Source organism: Oncorhynchus tshawytscha, unplaced genomic scaffold, assembly GCF_018296145.1.
Source record: "Oncorhynchus tshawytscha isolate Ot180627B unplaced genomic scaffold, Otsh_v2.0 Un_contig_1139_pilon_pilon, whole genome shotgun sequence".
In the NCBI taxonomy this organism is placed as follows: domain Eukaryota; kingdom Metazoa; phylum Chordata; class Actinopteri; order Salmoniformes; family Salmonidae; genus Oncorhynchus; species Oncorhynchus tshawytscha.
Genome location: NW_024609270.1, coordinates 41,621 through 57,877, shown reverse-complemented (window position 1 = coordinate 57,877; position 16,257 = coordinate 41,621). Strand labels below are relative to the sequence as shown.

Here is a 16,257-nt window from a genome sequence, read left to right as displayed (position 1 = left end):
AGAGAGAGAACATGAATAGTATTGTGTGGTAGAGAGAGAGAGAGAACATGAATAGTATTGTGTGGTAGAGAGAGAGAGAACATGAATAGTATTGTGTGGTAGAGAGAGAGAGAACATGAATAGTATTGGGTGGTAGAGAGAGAGAACATGAATAGTATTGGGTGGTAGAGAGAGAGAGAACATGAATAGTATTGGGTGGTAGAGAGAGAGAGAACATGAATAGTATTGGGTGGTAGAGAGAGAGAGAGAACATGAATAGTATTGGGTGGTAGAGAGAGAGAGAACATGAATAGTATTGGGTGGTAGAGAGAGAGAGAACATGAATAGTATTGGGTGGTAGAGAGAGAGAACATGAATAGTATTGGGTGGTAGAGAGAGAGAACATGAATAGTATTGTGTGGTAGAGAGAGAGAGAACATGAATAGTATTGTGTGGTAGAATAGTAGAGAGAGAGAGAGACATGAATAGTATTGTGGTGGTAGAGAGAGAGAGAGAGACATGAATAGTATTGTGTGGTAGAGAGAGAGAGAGAACATGAATAGTATTGTGTGGTAGAGAGAGAGAGAGAACATGAATAGTATTGTGGTGGTAGAGAGAGAGAGAGACATGAATAGTATTGTGGTGGTAGAGAGAGAGAGAACATGAATAGTATTGTGGTGGTGAGAGAGAGAGAGAGAGAACATGAATAGTATTGGGTGGTAGAGAGAGAGAACATGAATAGTATTGTGTGGTAGAGAGAGAGAGAGAACATGAATAGTATTGTGTGGTAGGTAGAGAGAGAGAGAACATGAATAGTATTGTGTGGTAGAGAGAGAGAGAGAGAACATGAATAGTATTGTGTGGTAGAGAGAGAGAGAGACATGAATAGTATTGTGTGGTAGAGAGAGAGAGAGAACATGAATAGTATTGTGTGGTAGAGAGAGAGAGAGAGACATGAATAGTATTGTGTGGTAGAGAGAGAGAGAGAACATGAATAGTATTGGGTGGTAGAGAGAGAGAGAGAACATGAATAGTATTGTGTGGTAGAGAGAGAGAGAACATGAATAGTATTGTGTGGTAGAGAGAGAGAGAGAACATGAATAGTATTGTGTGGTAGAGAGAGACATGAATAGTATTGTGTGGTAGAGAGAGAGAGAGAACATGAATAGTATTGTGTGGTAGAGAGAGAGAGAACATGAATAGTATTGTGTGGTAGTAGGAGAGAGAGAACATGAATAGTATTGTGTGGTAGAGAGAGAGAGAACATGAATAGTATTGTGTGGTAGAGATTGAGAGAGAGAACATGAATAGAGAGAGAGAACATGAATAGTATTGGGTGGTAGAGAGAGAGAGAACATGAATAGTATTGTGTGGTAGAGAGAGAGAAACATGAATAGTATTGTGTGGTAGAGAGAGAGAGAACATGAATAGTATTGGGTGGTAGAGAGAGAGAACATGAATAGTATTGGGTGGTAGAGAGAGAGAGAACATGAATAGTATTGGGTGGGAGGGAGAACATGAATAGTATTGTGTGGTAGAGAGAGAACATGAATAGTATTGTGTGGTAGAGAGAGAACATGAGTTGTATTGGGTGTTCCATTATTCCACTCCTCTATGGGAACTGTTCAATGTTCAATTTATTGACTACGTTTCCTCAAATCCTACCCACTCGCCTCCTTTTAACCACGAGGTTGCTTCTCCTCAGACCTTCAATTTTTTTATTTATTTTTATACCAGAAATAAAATTCACTTAAATGTGTTTTGAGTAAAAGGAATCAAGGAAAGATCAATTGAGAGAGCCCTGGCCCAACTTTTTGCATTACGTGACTGCTGTTAGTTTCTGTCAAACAGATAAATGACTGACAGAGACATGCCCCAACATCACACCCCTTCTCGACATCGTTTGTGTCCTTTGCACCTGTGGTTCTCCATAAATTAGTGCACGTCCAGACTCACACCACATGCATCTTGCAAAGCGAGCTAGGGGTTAGGAGCTAGGGGTTAGGGTCTAGGGGTTAGGGGCACGTCCAGACTCACACCACATGCATCTTGCAAAGCGAGCTAGGGGTTAGGAGCTAGGGGTTAGGGTCTAGGGGTTAGGAGCTAGGGGTTAGGGGCACGTCCAGATTCACACCACATGCATCTTGCAAAGCGAGCTAGGGGTTAGGGTCTAGGGGTTAGGGGCACGTCCAGACTCACACCACATGCATCTTGCAAAGCTAGGGGTTAATAGTCTAGGGGTTAGGAGCACGTCCAGACTCACACCACATGCATCTTGCAAAGAGCTAGGGGTTAGTGTTGGGTAGTAGAGAGAGAGAGAGAACATGAATAGTAGGTGGTAGAGAGAGAGAACATGAATAGTATTGGGTGGTAGAGAGAGAACATGAATAGTATTGTGTGGGAGAGGAGAGAACATGAATAGTATTGTGTGGTAGAGAGAGAGAGAACATGGTCTAGGGGTTAGGTGCACGTCCAGACTCACACCACATGCATCTTGCAAAGCGAGCTAGGGGTTAGGGTCTAGGGGTTAGGGGCACGTCCAGACTCACACCACATGCATCTTGCAAAGCGAGCTAGGGGTTAGGGTCTAGGGGTTAGGTGCACGTCCAGACTCACACCACATGCATCTTGCAAAGCGAGCTAGGGGTTAGGGTCTAGGGGTTAGGGGCACGTCCAGACTCACACCACATGCATCTTGCAAAGCGAGCTAGGGGTTAGGGTCTAGGGGTTAGGGTCTAGGGGTTAGCACGTCCAGACTCACACCACATGCATCTTGCAAAGCAGCTAGGGGTTAGGAGCTAGGGGTTAGGTGCACGTCCAGACTCACACCACATTCATCTTGCAAAGCGAGCTAGGGGTTAGGAGCTAGGGGTTAGGGGCACGTCCAGATTCACACCACATTCATCTTGCAAAGCGAGCTAGGGGTTAGGAGAGCGAGCTAGGGGTTAGGAGACGAGCTAGGGGTTAGGATCTTGAAAGCGAGCTAGGGGTTAGGAGAGCGAGCTAGGGGTTAGGAGAGCGAGCTAGGGGTTAGGAGGGGTTAGGAGAGCGAGCTAGGGGTTAGGAGGAACAATTGCCCTAGAAACATTCCATTCCTCTGCACATTCTAAAGGGCCTTTGATATGATATTCATAACGTTGTTGTTACATAAAGCGAATAATAACCGCTTGTACAGAAAGCAGCTAAGATGACTCTGTTATGGTGACGGGAAAGTGGTAGTTTGTGTCCGTGCTAATATAGAATACGTCCCAAATGGCACAATCACTACATATAGAATATAGTGCCATTTGGGACGCAATTAGCCTATACTTCAGTAGCTAGTCAGTAGTACCTACATCCTCGGGATCAGCGACAATCAGCTATTGAGTTCTAGCTGGGGGGAGAGAGAGTACCACGAAACAAGCCAGGAGAATGTTGAAATAATTCTCCCTGTCAAGCAGAGAGAGAACCGAGTGAACAACGACAGCTAACTAATATTATCTAGTCCTGTTTTAGAGGTAACAACAGTACCCATTCAGGTGCCCATTCGTGTATGTTCAACATCCGTCCGGAACAGCTGACAAAATAGCGGACAGGGGAGAGAGAAAGAGCGACACAAACAAGCACTAATAAATAGATATTGTTGACTAGCTATCTGCTTGTTTTCGTTCCAGACCTGGGGCTTTAAAACAACGGGAGTTCATACCTTCTATCGATATAGATGCGTTTCTGGCGTCATTCACGTGAGGCTGGCAGGTGGACAAAATACCGAGCAAGACAAATTCATGCATTTAGAATTTGTTTATCCCAATTTTTCAAAAGCTTTCCCCAAGTCAGATCAGTCCCCCCACTCGACAACCGGATGGACTGTCGGGCACTTCCTATAAAAACACGTTTGTCGCGGGAGCTGATGGGAAATGTAGTTCCTACTAAAAAACATTGCTCGACGAAGCAAGAGGTGTCGAGTTAAAAATGTAACATTTGTTCTAGCTAGTCTTAACGTGCCTGTCGTTTGAATATTAAATCAACAACCATAGTTGGTCATGTTTCAATATCCATCAGTAGTACTTGGAAAATGTTACCAAAACTTATATACATGTGTTTTAGCTAGCTAACCAGATTATCACTAAAATAGCTAACAAGCTAATGTTGTTAGCCACGGTCCGTCCCACTTGCAGCACAACGGTATCCTATGCTTTCCACTGTTTCAAAATGACCTCGCCTTATTTCGTTGAGAGTACCGCGGTCATCACTCGGAGCGGTAACAAGACCGTGCCCCGTGCCGGTTTAGCCACGACGTTAAAAACTAGGATGGAGAGGAGAGTGTTGAGGGCGCACGTGAAACAGGAGGAAGAAGATTCGAGCGTATCAAATCAGAGTTTGGGACGAGACGCTTCAGGTATGAATCCGTTTTATCACAACATTGCCCTTCTGACATTTACAAACTGAAGCAATGTCTTGCTGCATGATTGAGGGACTTTCAGATGGGACAAGCTGTAGCCTAAAACAACAACTAAGAGATGACGACAGTCTTCAGAGAAAGAGAGCCTATGGCCTGGCTATATGCACACAGTCTGAATACAACCCTAATATCTTTGACACACGTGACGATGACGTCTACTACTTCCTGTATGTTCAGTTGTTCTGTACATGAAGAATGTGACATCATTTCTGTGTGCCTCAGAATGTTCAGCACACCTCATCACTCAACTTCTGTCTCTTGCCCCTACTTTTACCTTGCAGATATTGGCTCCTCTAGGTTCCGTCGCTCATCCATCGGCCAATCACAAGCTGAGCCAGACAAAGCCCTGTCACTGTTACCACTGGCACCCATCCTGCGCAGGAGGCGGGGCCAGGTGAAGGTGGAATATGATGGGAAGGAGGAGCCTAAACACTGGGAGCCTCCTGATTGGAGCAAGCAGCTGGGTCATGTGCGTCAGATGAGGAGCGCCAGGGACGCGCCTGTTGACCTCATGGGGGCGGAGAAATGCTACGACACACACGCCCCTGATGAGGTGGGTGAGACCCCACTGGTTTCTGTCTCTCTGTCGTACACCCCCCACTACCGCTTTGCCCCCCTCCAGCTAACCCCCTGCTCTCTGTCCTACATCCAGCCAATGCTAACCTTTACCCCTACTGCCTCCATCTCTGTTGTCTGCTTGGGCCTGTACCACAACTGTCCAGCCCTGTGCCTCTACTGACTCCATCTCTGTTGTCTGCTTGGGCCCGTACCACTACTGTCCAGCCCTATGCCTCTACTGCCTCCATCTCTGTTCCCATAGCTACTCCAACAGCTGTGTCTACGTATGCCCCTGCCCGTGGTTCGTACCCTACTCCTGCCTCTGCCCAGCTTCAGCCTAACCCTGCCTCTGCCCCTGTACAGGAACCTGAACCCGACTGTACCAAACACAATGCCCTTCTCCTGTGGGGTTACTCCATTACAACTTACATGATGATTTACATTACAATTTACTTTAAGATTAAGATCCCCCTCCTCCCCTCCTCTCCCCTCCTCTCTTCCCCTCTTACCTCCCCTCCTCTCTCCCCCTCTTACCTCCCCACCTTCCTTCCTTTCTCCCCTCCTCTCCCCCTCTTACCTCCCCCCTTTACCTTCCTTCCTCTCCCCCCTCCTCTCTCCCCCTCTTACCTCCCCACCTACACCCTGGCCACTGTCTCCCCTCCCCCTCTCTCCGCTCCCTCATCCTCTCCGGGTCAGAGGTGGACCAGCCCCTGCTACCCCCTGCTCCGTGCCGTCCACACATTCTTCCCCGGTAACATGAACCTCCTGTTGACCTACCAAGAGACCGCTTCCTGCCTCGGCTCCTCCCTCTCCCGCGCCCTCACCTTCCCCGAGTTCGCCCTAGCCTTCTCCTGCTTCACAGAGGTTGTGACTTCAGTCCACCCTGCCGGGCAGAGGGAGCTCAACGGTTACCTGTCCGTCGTCTCTGACCTGGCATTCACCTGGGGTAGAGACCTGATCTACACCTGGGGTAGAGACCTGATCTACACCTGGGGTGGAGACCTGATCTACACCTGGGGTAGAGACCTGATCTACACCTGGGGTAGAGACCTGGCATTCACCTGGGGTGGAGACCTGATCTAGACCCGGGGGGCGGAGACCTGATCTAGACCCGGGGCGGAGACCTGAGCTAGACCCGGGGGCGGAGACCTGAGCTAGACCCGGGGGCGGAGACCTTAGCTAGACCCGGGGGCGGAGACCTGAGCTAGACCCGGGGGGCGGAGACCTGAGCTAGACCCGGGGGCGGAGACCTGAGCTAGACCCGGGGGCGGAGACCTGAGCTAGACCCGGGGGCGGAGACCTGAGCTAGACCCGGGGGCGGAGACCTGAGCTAGACCCGGGGGCGGAGACCTGATCTAGACCCGGGGGCGGAGACCTGATCTAGACCCGGGGGGCGGAGACCTGATCTAGACCCGGGGGGCGGAGACCTGATCTAGACCTACCACTGTAGAGGCTACACCAGGGCTTTGTGCATTTTGACCCTATATTTTGCCCCTAAAGTATTGTAGGAGGTTGAGGGAGCTCCGCTCTCCCCCCCAAAAATACCCCTGAAAATAGTAAATTGGGGCAAAATAGGCCCTCTAAATTGACCAAATTTGTTTTTTTCCCTTCTCCCCACCGCTGTAGGTTCTCTGCCCACTGTGCTGCAGCATCTCGACCAGCAGGTCTACTGGGGGGTTAGAAACCAACAGATGTACTTCCAGGTCATTACTGGTCACAAACCTCTCACCTGCGGCAGGTGTAACTCACTGGAGCACGAGATGTTTCACTGTCTGTCAAAGACCACAGGGTCTAGCTCTGATACTGGTCAGAATCTATGTAGGCCTATGTAGTACTGGTCAGGATCTATGTAGGCCTATGTAGTACTCGTCAGGGTCTATGTAGGATTATGTAGTTCTGGTCAGGATCTTAACAATAAATAAATAAATAAATAATTTAACCAGGTAGGCAAGTTGAGAACAAGTTCTCATTTACAATTGCGACCTGGCCAAGATAAAAAGTACTGGTCAGGATCTATGTAGGTCTATGAAGGATTATGTATTACTGGTCAGGATCTTTGTAGGTATATGTAGGACCTGATGAAGGTGTACTACTGGTAATGCCACGATATGTAACACTGGTCATGACCATATGTAACACTGGTCATGACCATATGTAACACTGGTCATGACCATATGTAACACTGGTCATGACCATATGTAACACTGGTCATGACCATATGTAACACTGGTCATGACCATATGTAACACTGGTCATGACCATATGTAACACTGGTCATGACCATATGTAACACTGGTCATGACCATATGTAACACACAAAGGGCTCATTCCTGACACATACAGTATGTTGTCTGTGCCAATCACACAAACTCCTTTTCCACGGCTGGTGGTGACTGTTTCCTGTAGGTCGTTAGAACACACAGAGGTAGTAGCAGGGTTCCACCAGTAGAACTAGATGAACCCTGCAGGTAGAACAGTAGAATACACAGAGGTAGTAGCAGGGTTCCACCAGTAGAACTAGATGAACCCTGCAGGTAGAACAGTAGAATACACAGAGGTAGTAGCAGGGTTCCACCAGTAGAACTAGATGAACCCTGCAGGTAGAACAGTAGAATACACAGAGGTAGTAGCAGGGTTCCACCAGTAGAACTAGATGAACCCTGCAGGTCGAACAGTAGAACACACAGAGGTAGTAGCAGGGTTCCACCAGTAGAACTAGATGAACCTTGCAGGTAGAACAGTAGATTACACAGAGGGAGTAGCAGGGTTCCATGCAGGTAGAACAGTAGAATACACAGAGGTAGTAGCAGGGTTCCACCAGTAGATGAACCCTGCAGGTAGAACAGTAGATTACACAGAGGGAGTAGCAGGGTTCCATGCAGGTAGAACAGTAGAATACACAGAGGGAGTAGCAGGGTTCCACCAGTAGATGAACCCTGCAGGTAGAACAGTAGAATACACAGAGGTAGTAGCAGGGTTCCACCAGTAGATGAACCCTGCAGGTAGAACAGTAGAATACACAGAGGTAGTAGCAGGGTTCCACCAGTAGAACTAGATGAACCCTGCAAGTAGAACACACAGAGGTAGTAGCAGGGATCCACCAGTAGAACTAGATGAACCCTGCAGGTAGAACAGTAGAACACACAGAGGTAGTAGCAGGGATCCACCAGTAGAACTAGATGAACCCTGCAGGTAGAACAGTAGAACACACAGAGGTAGTAGCAGGGATCCACCAGTAGAACTAGATGAACCCTGCAGGTAGAACAGTAGAACACACAGAGGTAGTAGCAGGGTTCCACCAGTAGAACTAGTTGAACCATGCAGGTAGAACAGTAGAACACACAGAGGTAGTAGCAGGGTTCCACCACTAGATGAACCCTGCAGGTAGAACAGTAGAATGCCCATTAGAGGTGGAGGGGTTCTACAGAGCAGGGTCAGAAGGCTGTAGATCTGATTTATGTTCCAGGATAAAGGTGAAATACATCCAGCACTATAAAAGGAGGATGTGGAACTGCAGTTATGTCACTGGATATGATTTGTTATGAAACAAACAGTGCAACAGCGTTGGAGATGGGAGATGGGCCTAGCTAGCTAGCTGGGGTGTATTCGTTAGGAACCAAACAGAAGCAAACGGAATTAGGCAGGACTTAGCTGAATTTGTCCAATAGAAACACTTGATTTCGCTGCAGTACGTTTTCCGTTGGAAAACTTTTTGCTACAGTGTGCGACTAATTAATACATCCCAAGCTGTTTTCATGAGGCCAGTTCAATCAGGCTTTACCACCATGACAGTCAAGGATATACAAGTTAGATGTTACGTGACATGTTAGTTATGCACACCTGTTCTCCCACCAGGAGTGATGAGTCAACCTCATTCTGAGACCTCTTTAGAAACAGTGTACGCCTACTGAACACTCCATTTTGACACAAGGCAGTGCATAAGAGATACTTTTGGTTATGTAATGTATGTGGACACCTGCTCATTGAACATCTCATTCCAAAATCATGGGCATTTTATATTGAGTTGGTCCCCCTCCTTTGCTGCTATAACAGCCATCACTTCTGGGAAGGCTTTCCACTAGATGTTGGAACATTGCTGCAGGGACTTGCAGCCAAGAGAGCATTAGTGAGGTCGGGCACTGATGTTGGACGATTAGGCCTGGTTTGCAGTCGGCGTTTCAATTCATCACAAAGGTGTTCGATGGGGTTGAGGTCAGGGCTCTGTGCATGCCAGTCAAGTTCTTCCACATTGCTCCACACTCTGTATGGGCCTCGCACAGGGGCGTTGTCATGCTAAAACAGGAAAGGGCCTTCCCCAAACTGTTACCACAAAGTTAGAAGCACAGAATCGTCTAGAATGTCATTGTGCACTGTAGCATTGAGATTTCCCTTCACTGGAACTAAGGGGCCTGATCCATTATAAACAGCCCCAGACCGTTATTCTTCCTCCACCAAACTTTACAGTTATCACTATACATTGGGGCAGGTAGCGTTTTCCTGGCATCCGCCAAACCCAGATTCGTCCATCGGGACTGCCAGATGGTGAAGTGTGATTCATCACTCCAGAGAATGTGTTTCCACTGCTCCAGAGTCCAATGGCGGAGAGCTTTACACCACTCCAGCCGACGCTTGGCATTGCACATGGTGATGCTTAGCCATGGAAACCCATTTCATGAAGCTCCTGACGAACAGTTCTTGTGCTGATGTTGCTTCCAGAGGCAGTTTGGAACTCAGTAGTGAGTGTTGCAACCAAGGACAGACTACTTTTACATGCTACGCACTCCAGCACTCTGAGATTCTGTTCTGTGAGCTTGTGTGGCCTACCACTTCACGGCTGAGCTGTTGTTGCTCCTAGACGTTTCCACTTCACAATAACAGCATTTACAGTTGACCGGGGCAGCTCTAACAGGGCAGATATTTGTTGAACTGACTTTGTTGGAAAAGTGGCATCCTATTCCGGAGCTCTTCTGGAGATTGCATGGTGGTGTGCTCGATTTTATACACCTGTCAGCAATGGGTGTGGTGAGATAGCCGAATCCACTAATTTGAAGTGGTGTCCATATACTTATGTGTATGTAGTGTAGTTTACGATCTAAAAGATACCAGATTAAAGACTCTCTCCCTTCCTCTTCTCCTTCCCATCAAGTGAGGCATTACCAGGTCCTGGTCTCTCTAAAGTTGTCTAGCCAGATTAAAGACTCTCTCCCCTCCTCCTCATCTCTTCCACCAGGTGCGACGTTACCAGGTGCTGGTGTCTCTGATGTTGTCAAGCCAGACAAGGGACCAGGTGACCAGTGCGGCTCTGCAGAGACTCAGGGCTCATGGCTGCACAGTGGACAACATAGTCAACACTGACGATGACACACTGGGACAACTCATCTACCCTGTTGGCTTTTGGAGGGTAATGCACACTGTACACTGCCTTCACAAAGTATTCACACCCCTTGACTTTTTCCACATTTTGTTGTGTTACAAAGTGGGATTAAAATGGATTTAATTGTGGGGGTTATGGGTCAACGATCTAGACTCTGTCACAGATAAAGTATAAATATTTGTAGAAAATTCATGAAAATAAAACACTAATATATCTTGATTAGATTCAACCCCCTGAGTCAATACATGTGACAGCGACTACAGCTGTGAGTCTTTCTGGGTACATCTCTAAGAGCTCTCTACACCTAGATTGTGTATCATTTGTCAATTGTTCTTTTAAAAATTCTTCAAGCTCCGTCAAATTGGTTGTTGTTCATTGCTAGACAACCATTAGGTCTTTCCATATATATTTTTACTTAAGTCAAAATTGTAACTCTGCCACTCAGGAACATTAACTGTCTTCCTGGTAAGCAACTCCAGTGTAGCTTTGGCCCTGTGTTTTAGGTTATTGTCCTGCTGAAAGATGAATTCATCTGCCAGTGTCTGGTGGAAAGCAGACTGAACCAGGTTTTCCTCCAGGATTTTGCCTGTGCTTAGCTCCGTTCTGTTTATTTTATCCAGAAACTCTCCTGTCCTTAACAATTAAAAGCATACCCATAACATGATGTAGCCACCACTATCCTTTAAAATATGGAGATTGGTAATCTGTAATTTATTGGATTTGCCTCAAACATAACACTTTGTATTCAGGACAAAAAATGTATTGCTTTGACACATTTTTTTGCAGTATTACTTTAGTGACTTGTTGCAAACAGGATGTATGTTCTGGAGTATTTGTATTCTGTACAGGCTTCCTTCTTTTCACTTGGTCATATATGTTATTATTGTGGAGTAACTACAATGTTATTGATCCATCCTCAGTGTTTTATCACAGCCATTAAACTTAGTCACCATTTGTCTCATGGTGAAATCCCTGAGCAGTTTCCTTCCTCTCCGGCAACTGAGTTGGGATGAACGCCTGTATCTTTGTAGTGACTGGGTGTATCGACACCATCCAAAGTGTAATTACTAACTTCACCATGTTGAAAGAGATATTAAATATCTGCTTTTTATTTTTACCCATCTACCTACTCATCTGCTCTACGTTGTGAGACATTGGAAAACCTTCCTAGTTTTTGTGGTTGAATCTGTTTGAAATGAACTGCTCGACTGAGGGACCTTACAGATAATTATATGTGTGGGGTACAGAGATGAGGCAGTCATTCAAAAGTCATGTTAAACACTATTATTGCACACAGTGAGTCAATGCACTTGTTAAGCAAATATTTACTCCTGAAATTATTATTATTATTATTTAGTCTTGCCACAACAAAGGGATGAATACTTTACTCAAGACATTTCAGCTTTTTATTAGTTAATTTGTAAAAGAATAAAAACATTCCACATTATGGGGTATTGTGGGTAGGCCAGTGACAAATCTCAATGTAATCCATTTTAAATTCAGGCTGTACCATGTGGAAAAAGTCTAGGGGTGTGAATACTAATGAATAAAACCTTGACATGTCTCCTCCAGACCAAGGTGAAGTACCTGAAGCAGACATCAGTGATGCTCCAGAGGGAGTTTAGAGGGGACATCCCTAACACAGTGGAGGGCCTGGTACGACTACCTGGAGTAGGACCCAAGATGGCTCACCTGGCCATGGACATCGCCTGGCACCAGGTCTCTGGCATAGGTAGGTATGGCTCATATACAGTTTGAAGTCGGAAGTTTACATACACCTTAGCCAAATACATTTAAAGTTTTTCACCATTCCTGACATTTAATCCTAGTAAGAATTCCCTGTTTTAGGTCAGTTAGGATCACCACTTTATTTTAATAATGTGAAATGTCAGAATAATAGTAGAGGTTTTATTTCTTTCACATTCCCAGTGGGTCAGAAGTTTACATAAACTCAATTAGTATTTGGTAGCATTGCCTTTAAATTGTTTAACTTAGGTCAAACATTTCAGGTAGCCTTCCACAAGCTTCCCACAATAAGTTGGGTGAATTTTGGCCCATTCCTCCTGACAGAGCTGGTGTAACTGAGTCAGGTTTGTAGGCCTCCTTGCTCGCACACGCTTTTTCAGTTCTGCCCTCACCTTTTCTATAGGATTGATGTCAGGGCTTTGTGATGACCACTCCAATACCTTGACTTTGTTGTCCTTAAGCCATTTTGCCACAACTTTTTTTGCTTGGGGTCATTGTCCATTTGGAAGACCCATTTGTGGACCAAGCTTTAACTTCCTGACTGATATCTTTGAAATGTTGCTTCAATATATCCACATAATTTTCCATCCTCATGATGCCATCTATTTTGTGAAGTGCACATGTCCCTCCTGCAGGAAAGCACCCCCACAACATAATGCTGCCACCCCTGTGCTTCACGGTTCTGATGTTCTTTGGCTTGCAAGCCTCCCCCTTTTTCCTCAAAACATAATGATGGTCATTTTGGCCAAACAGTTGTATTTTTGTTTCATCAGATGATGGTGTTTATACTTGCGTACTATTGTTTGTACAGATGAACCTGGTACCTTCAGGTGTCTGGGAATTGCTCCCAAGGATGAACCAGACTTGTGGAGGTCTACAATTTTTTTTTCTGAGGTCTTGGCTGATTTCTTTTGATTTCTCCATGATGTCAAGCAAAGAGGCACTGAGTTTGAAGGTAGGCCTTGAAATACATCCACAGGTACACCTCCAATTGACTCAAATAATGTCAATTAGCCTATCAGAAGCTTCTAAAGCCATGACATTTTCTGGAATTTTCCAAGCTGTTTAAAGGCATAGTCAAGTTAGTGTATGTAGTAATCTTCTGACCCATTGTGATACAGTGAATTATAAGTGAAATAATCTGTCAGTAACAATTGTTGGAAAAATTACTTGTCCTGCACAAAGTAGAAAGTAGATGTCCTAACCGACTTGCCAAAACTGTAGTTAGTTAATTAACAAGAAATTTGTGGAGGGGTTGAAAAACAAGTTTTGATGACTCCAATCAAAGTGTATGTAAATTTCTGACATCAACTGTAGGACTACAAATCCCATACTCTAGTCTGCATGTTGTGATGTGGTCTGATGTTGTGCAGAGTTGTAGTTCTATTGTGGGTGTCTTATAATGGGATAGTTTTTCTATTGTTTGTGTGTGTGAGTAGGCGTGGACACACACGTCCACCGTATCTCCAACCGGCTGGGATGGACGAGAGGTGGGACCAAGAACCCAGAGGAGACACGCAAGGCCCTGGAAGACTGGTTACCAAGGTGACACCACCACTTCCTCTACCCCATCAGGTCACTCGTTAACCAATCAGATCCCTTACAGCAGGAAAGAGAAACATTTTGCCTTGTGATTTCTGTCCATGATTTTGATGAAGACTGGGATGGTGATTGATCTTCCTCTCTCTTCCCCGACACAGGGATCTATGGAGTGAGATCAACTGGTTGCTGGTGGGGTTTGGTCAACAGGTGTGTCTACCTGTCAATCCTCTCTGCTCCGTGTGTCTGAACCAGCACAGCTGCCCCTCTGCCCACCAAGCCTCCCCAGTCAAGAGGCCTAAAGCTGGGTCACCTCGCTCCCCCAAGACCTCCAGGGTCAAGCTGGAGCCTGGTTCTCTTGGTTTGGGGTTACCACCCCCCTCCTCAGCCACACTGGTCAAAGAGGAACCTCTGGCTACCACCCTCTCCCCTCTGCTGCCCAGAAAGAGGAAGTCGAAAGCCAAAACCTTCTCTACATGATACGACAGAAGAGGGTAGCATCCCTTTAGAAATGTCGGGACCGTGTCCCAATTCTTTTTCCTTCCTCCCCAAAGTGTACACTTGTCACTTCCCCTGACTGATTTGAAATGAGCGGTACCAGAAATAGGGTGGTAACTCCTACTAGCCCAGTGGTATTAACTTCTTTAGCGGGGACACCATTTTTGGACCAAATTTCTGTGGACTCCATTTATTTCTCACAACACCCCAAAACTAAACCTTAATTTTTACATTTAGATTTTTAATTCAACTAATAAATTCAAATGATCTCAAACAAATTTGTATATTGTCCAATACAATAATCGTCACTTAATGTTTTGTTCCCAAAACAGAGACCTGACAATTTATTTATCCTTTAACTAGGCAAGTCAGTTAAGAACAAATTCTTATTTACAATGACAGCCTAGTGGCTTGTTCAGGGGCAGAACGACAGATTCTTGTCATCTCGGGATTCGATCTAGCAACCTTTCAGTTACTGGCCCAACGCCCTAACCACTAGGCTACCTACAATACTTGCAGATATACCAGAGTGACTAAGATGTGTAGGGGTTTGAGGTCCATTTGGAATTAACAATGCAAGTGAAAAACACCCTGTTACTCAGAGCCACAAGTGATTGAGTTCCCCCAGGAGACTACAGGGTGGTTTGGTGACCACTGCCTTACTGGCTCCAACTGACTGTCAGGGTCCTAATCTGAGTTTATGGATAGAATACACTTGATATCAATGTCACCCTGAAGTGGATTGATATTATCCATTAATATACATGCAACAACTTCAGAGTTAGTTTATATAAGGAAAGCAGTCAATTGACATAAATGAGGCCTGATCTATGGATATCATGGGAGGGCATAAGCCCACCCACTGAGCCAGACAATCAGAGTGACCCCCCCCCCCAATGAAAAGGCTTTGCTACAGCCAGAAATACTCCAGTTTCATCAGCTGCCAGGTGGCTGGTCTCAGACGATCCTGCAGGTTAAGCCAGATGGAGTTACTGGGCTGGCAGGATCACAATTCCTGGTCGTGAGGCCGGTTGGAAGTACTGGCACATTCTTTACAAATTACTCATTTATCTGGCAGACATTTCTGCAGTAAGCATGTCAATTGCACGCCCCCTCAACGTGACGGCTGTGGCATTGCGACAAATGCACATTTTAGAGCGGCCTCATTGTCCTCAGCACAAGGTGAACACGTGTTATCAGCCCCACCTGTCAAGTGGATGGATAACCTTGGAAAAGTCCAAATGCTCAAATTTGTGCACAATTTGAGAGCTTTCTTTGTACGTATGGGACATTTCTGGGATCTTTTTTTCCAGCTCATGAAACATGGGAACAATTCACATGGTGATAGGAATTCTTGAGTACTGGCCAATCAAGAGGGCTTGCTCAATCTTCTGAACTGAAACATCTGGTATTGTACCGCCGTCGAAAGTAGAGTAATTGCTTAGTTTACTGTACATGCTGAGCTGTCAGTCAACCCAGAACTTAGTTTGACAGCTCAGCATGTACAGTAGTCAACCCAGAACATGTGTTGACTACTGTACATGCTGAGCTGTCAGTCAACCCAGAACTTAGTTTGACAGCTCAGCATGTACAGTAGTCAACCCAGAACATGTGTTTTATTTCCCATTGCCAGGTCATAAACACTGCTTTTCACAGCTACTCTTAATCCCAGTATGTTTGCATACTAAAGTCTATGAACGAGATGCGAGTTGTGTTGTCAGTAGGGCTCTAGAGTATCTGTTGGGTCATCAATCTCATTGATTTGTGAGGCATTTACCACCACATCTGCCCTGCCCACACCATTCATCAGGAACTCATAACCAGGACTCAATACCTTGTAAGAAGTTTATATCATTTAGTGGTAAAAAGTCCTGACCCCTTCCCTGATGAGAAGCAGGCCTTCACAACTACAGGGGTCCATGTCACAGACTGAGGAACAAAAGAGATGAGAAGCCAAAGTGGAGTACACTTTTGTACAGTTGGCGACCCTGATTAACAGCACAGATGGAAACTACACCTCCAGAGAGCTGCTCTGTTTACTGGACCCAATCACATTCCTTAAAGTGTACCCCAGGATGAACACCACTGCCTCAATATTCACCTTACTACTCAAAGACAAAAG

At 45.7% G+C, this 16,257-nt stretch overlaps 1 protein-coding gene across 1 annotated transcript; it reads left to right on the top strand.

Annotated features, from left to right (window-relative positions):
* Positions 1 to 3,890: 3,890 nt before the first annotated feature.
* nthl1 (nth-like DNA glycosylase 1) lies at positions 3,891 to 14,411 on the top strand. Its single transcript, XM_042314724.1, has 6 exons — positions 3,891 to 4,357; positions 4,702 to 4,973; positions 10,209 to 10,379; positions 11,925 to 12,084; positions 13,538 to 13,643; positions 13,799 to 14,411. The coding sequence occupies exons 1-6, from the start codon at positions 4,105 to 4,107 to the stop codon at positions 14,115 to 14,117; spliced, it is 1,281 nt and encodes a 426-aa protein (XP_042170658.1). The 5' UTR covers positions 3,891 to 4,104; the 3' UTR covers positions 14,118 to 14,411.
* The last annotated feature ends 1,846 nt before the right edge of the window (positions 14,412 to 16,257 follow it).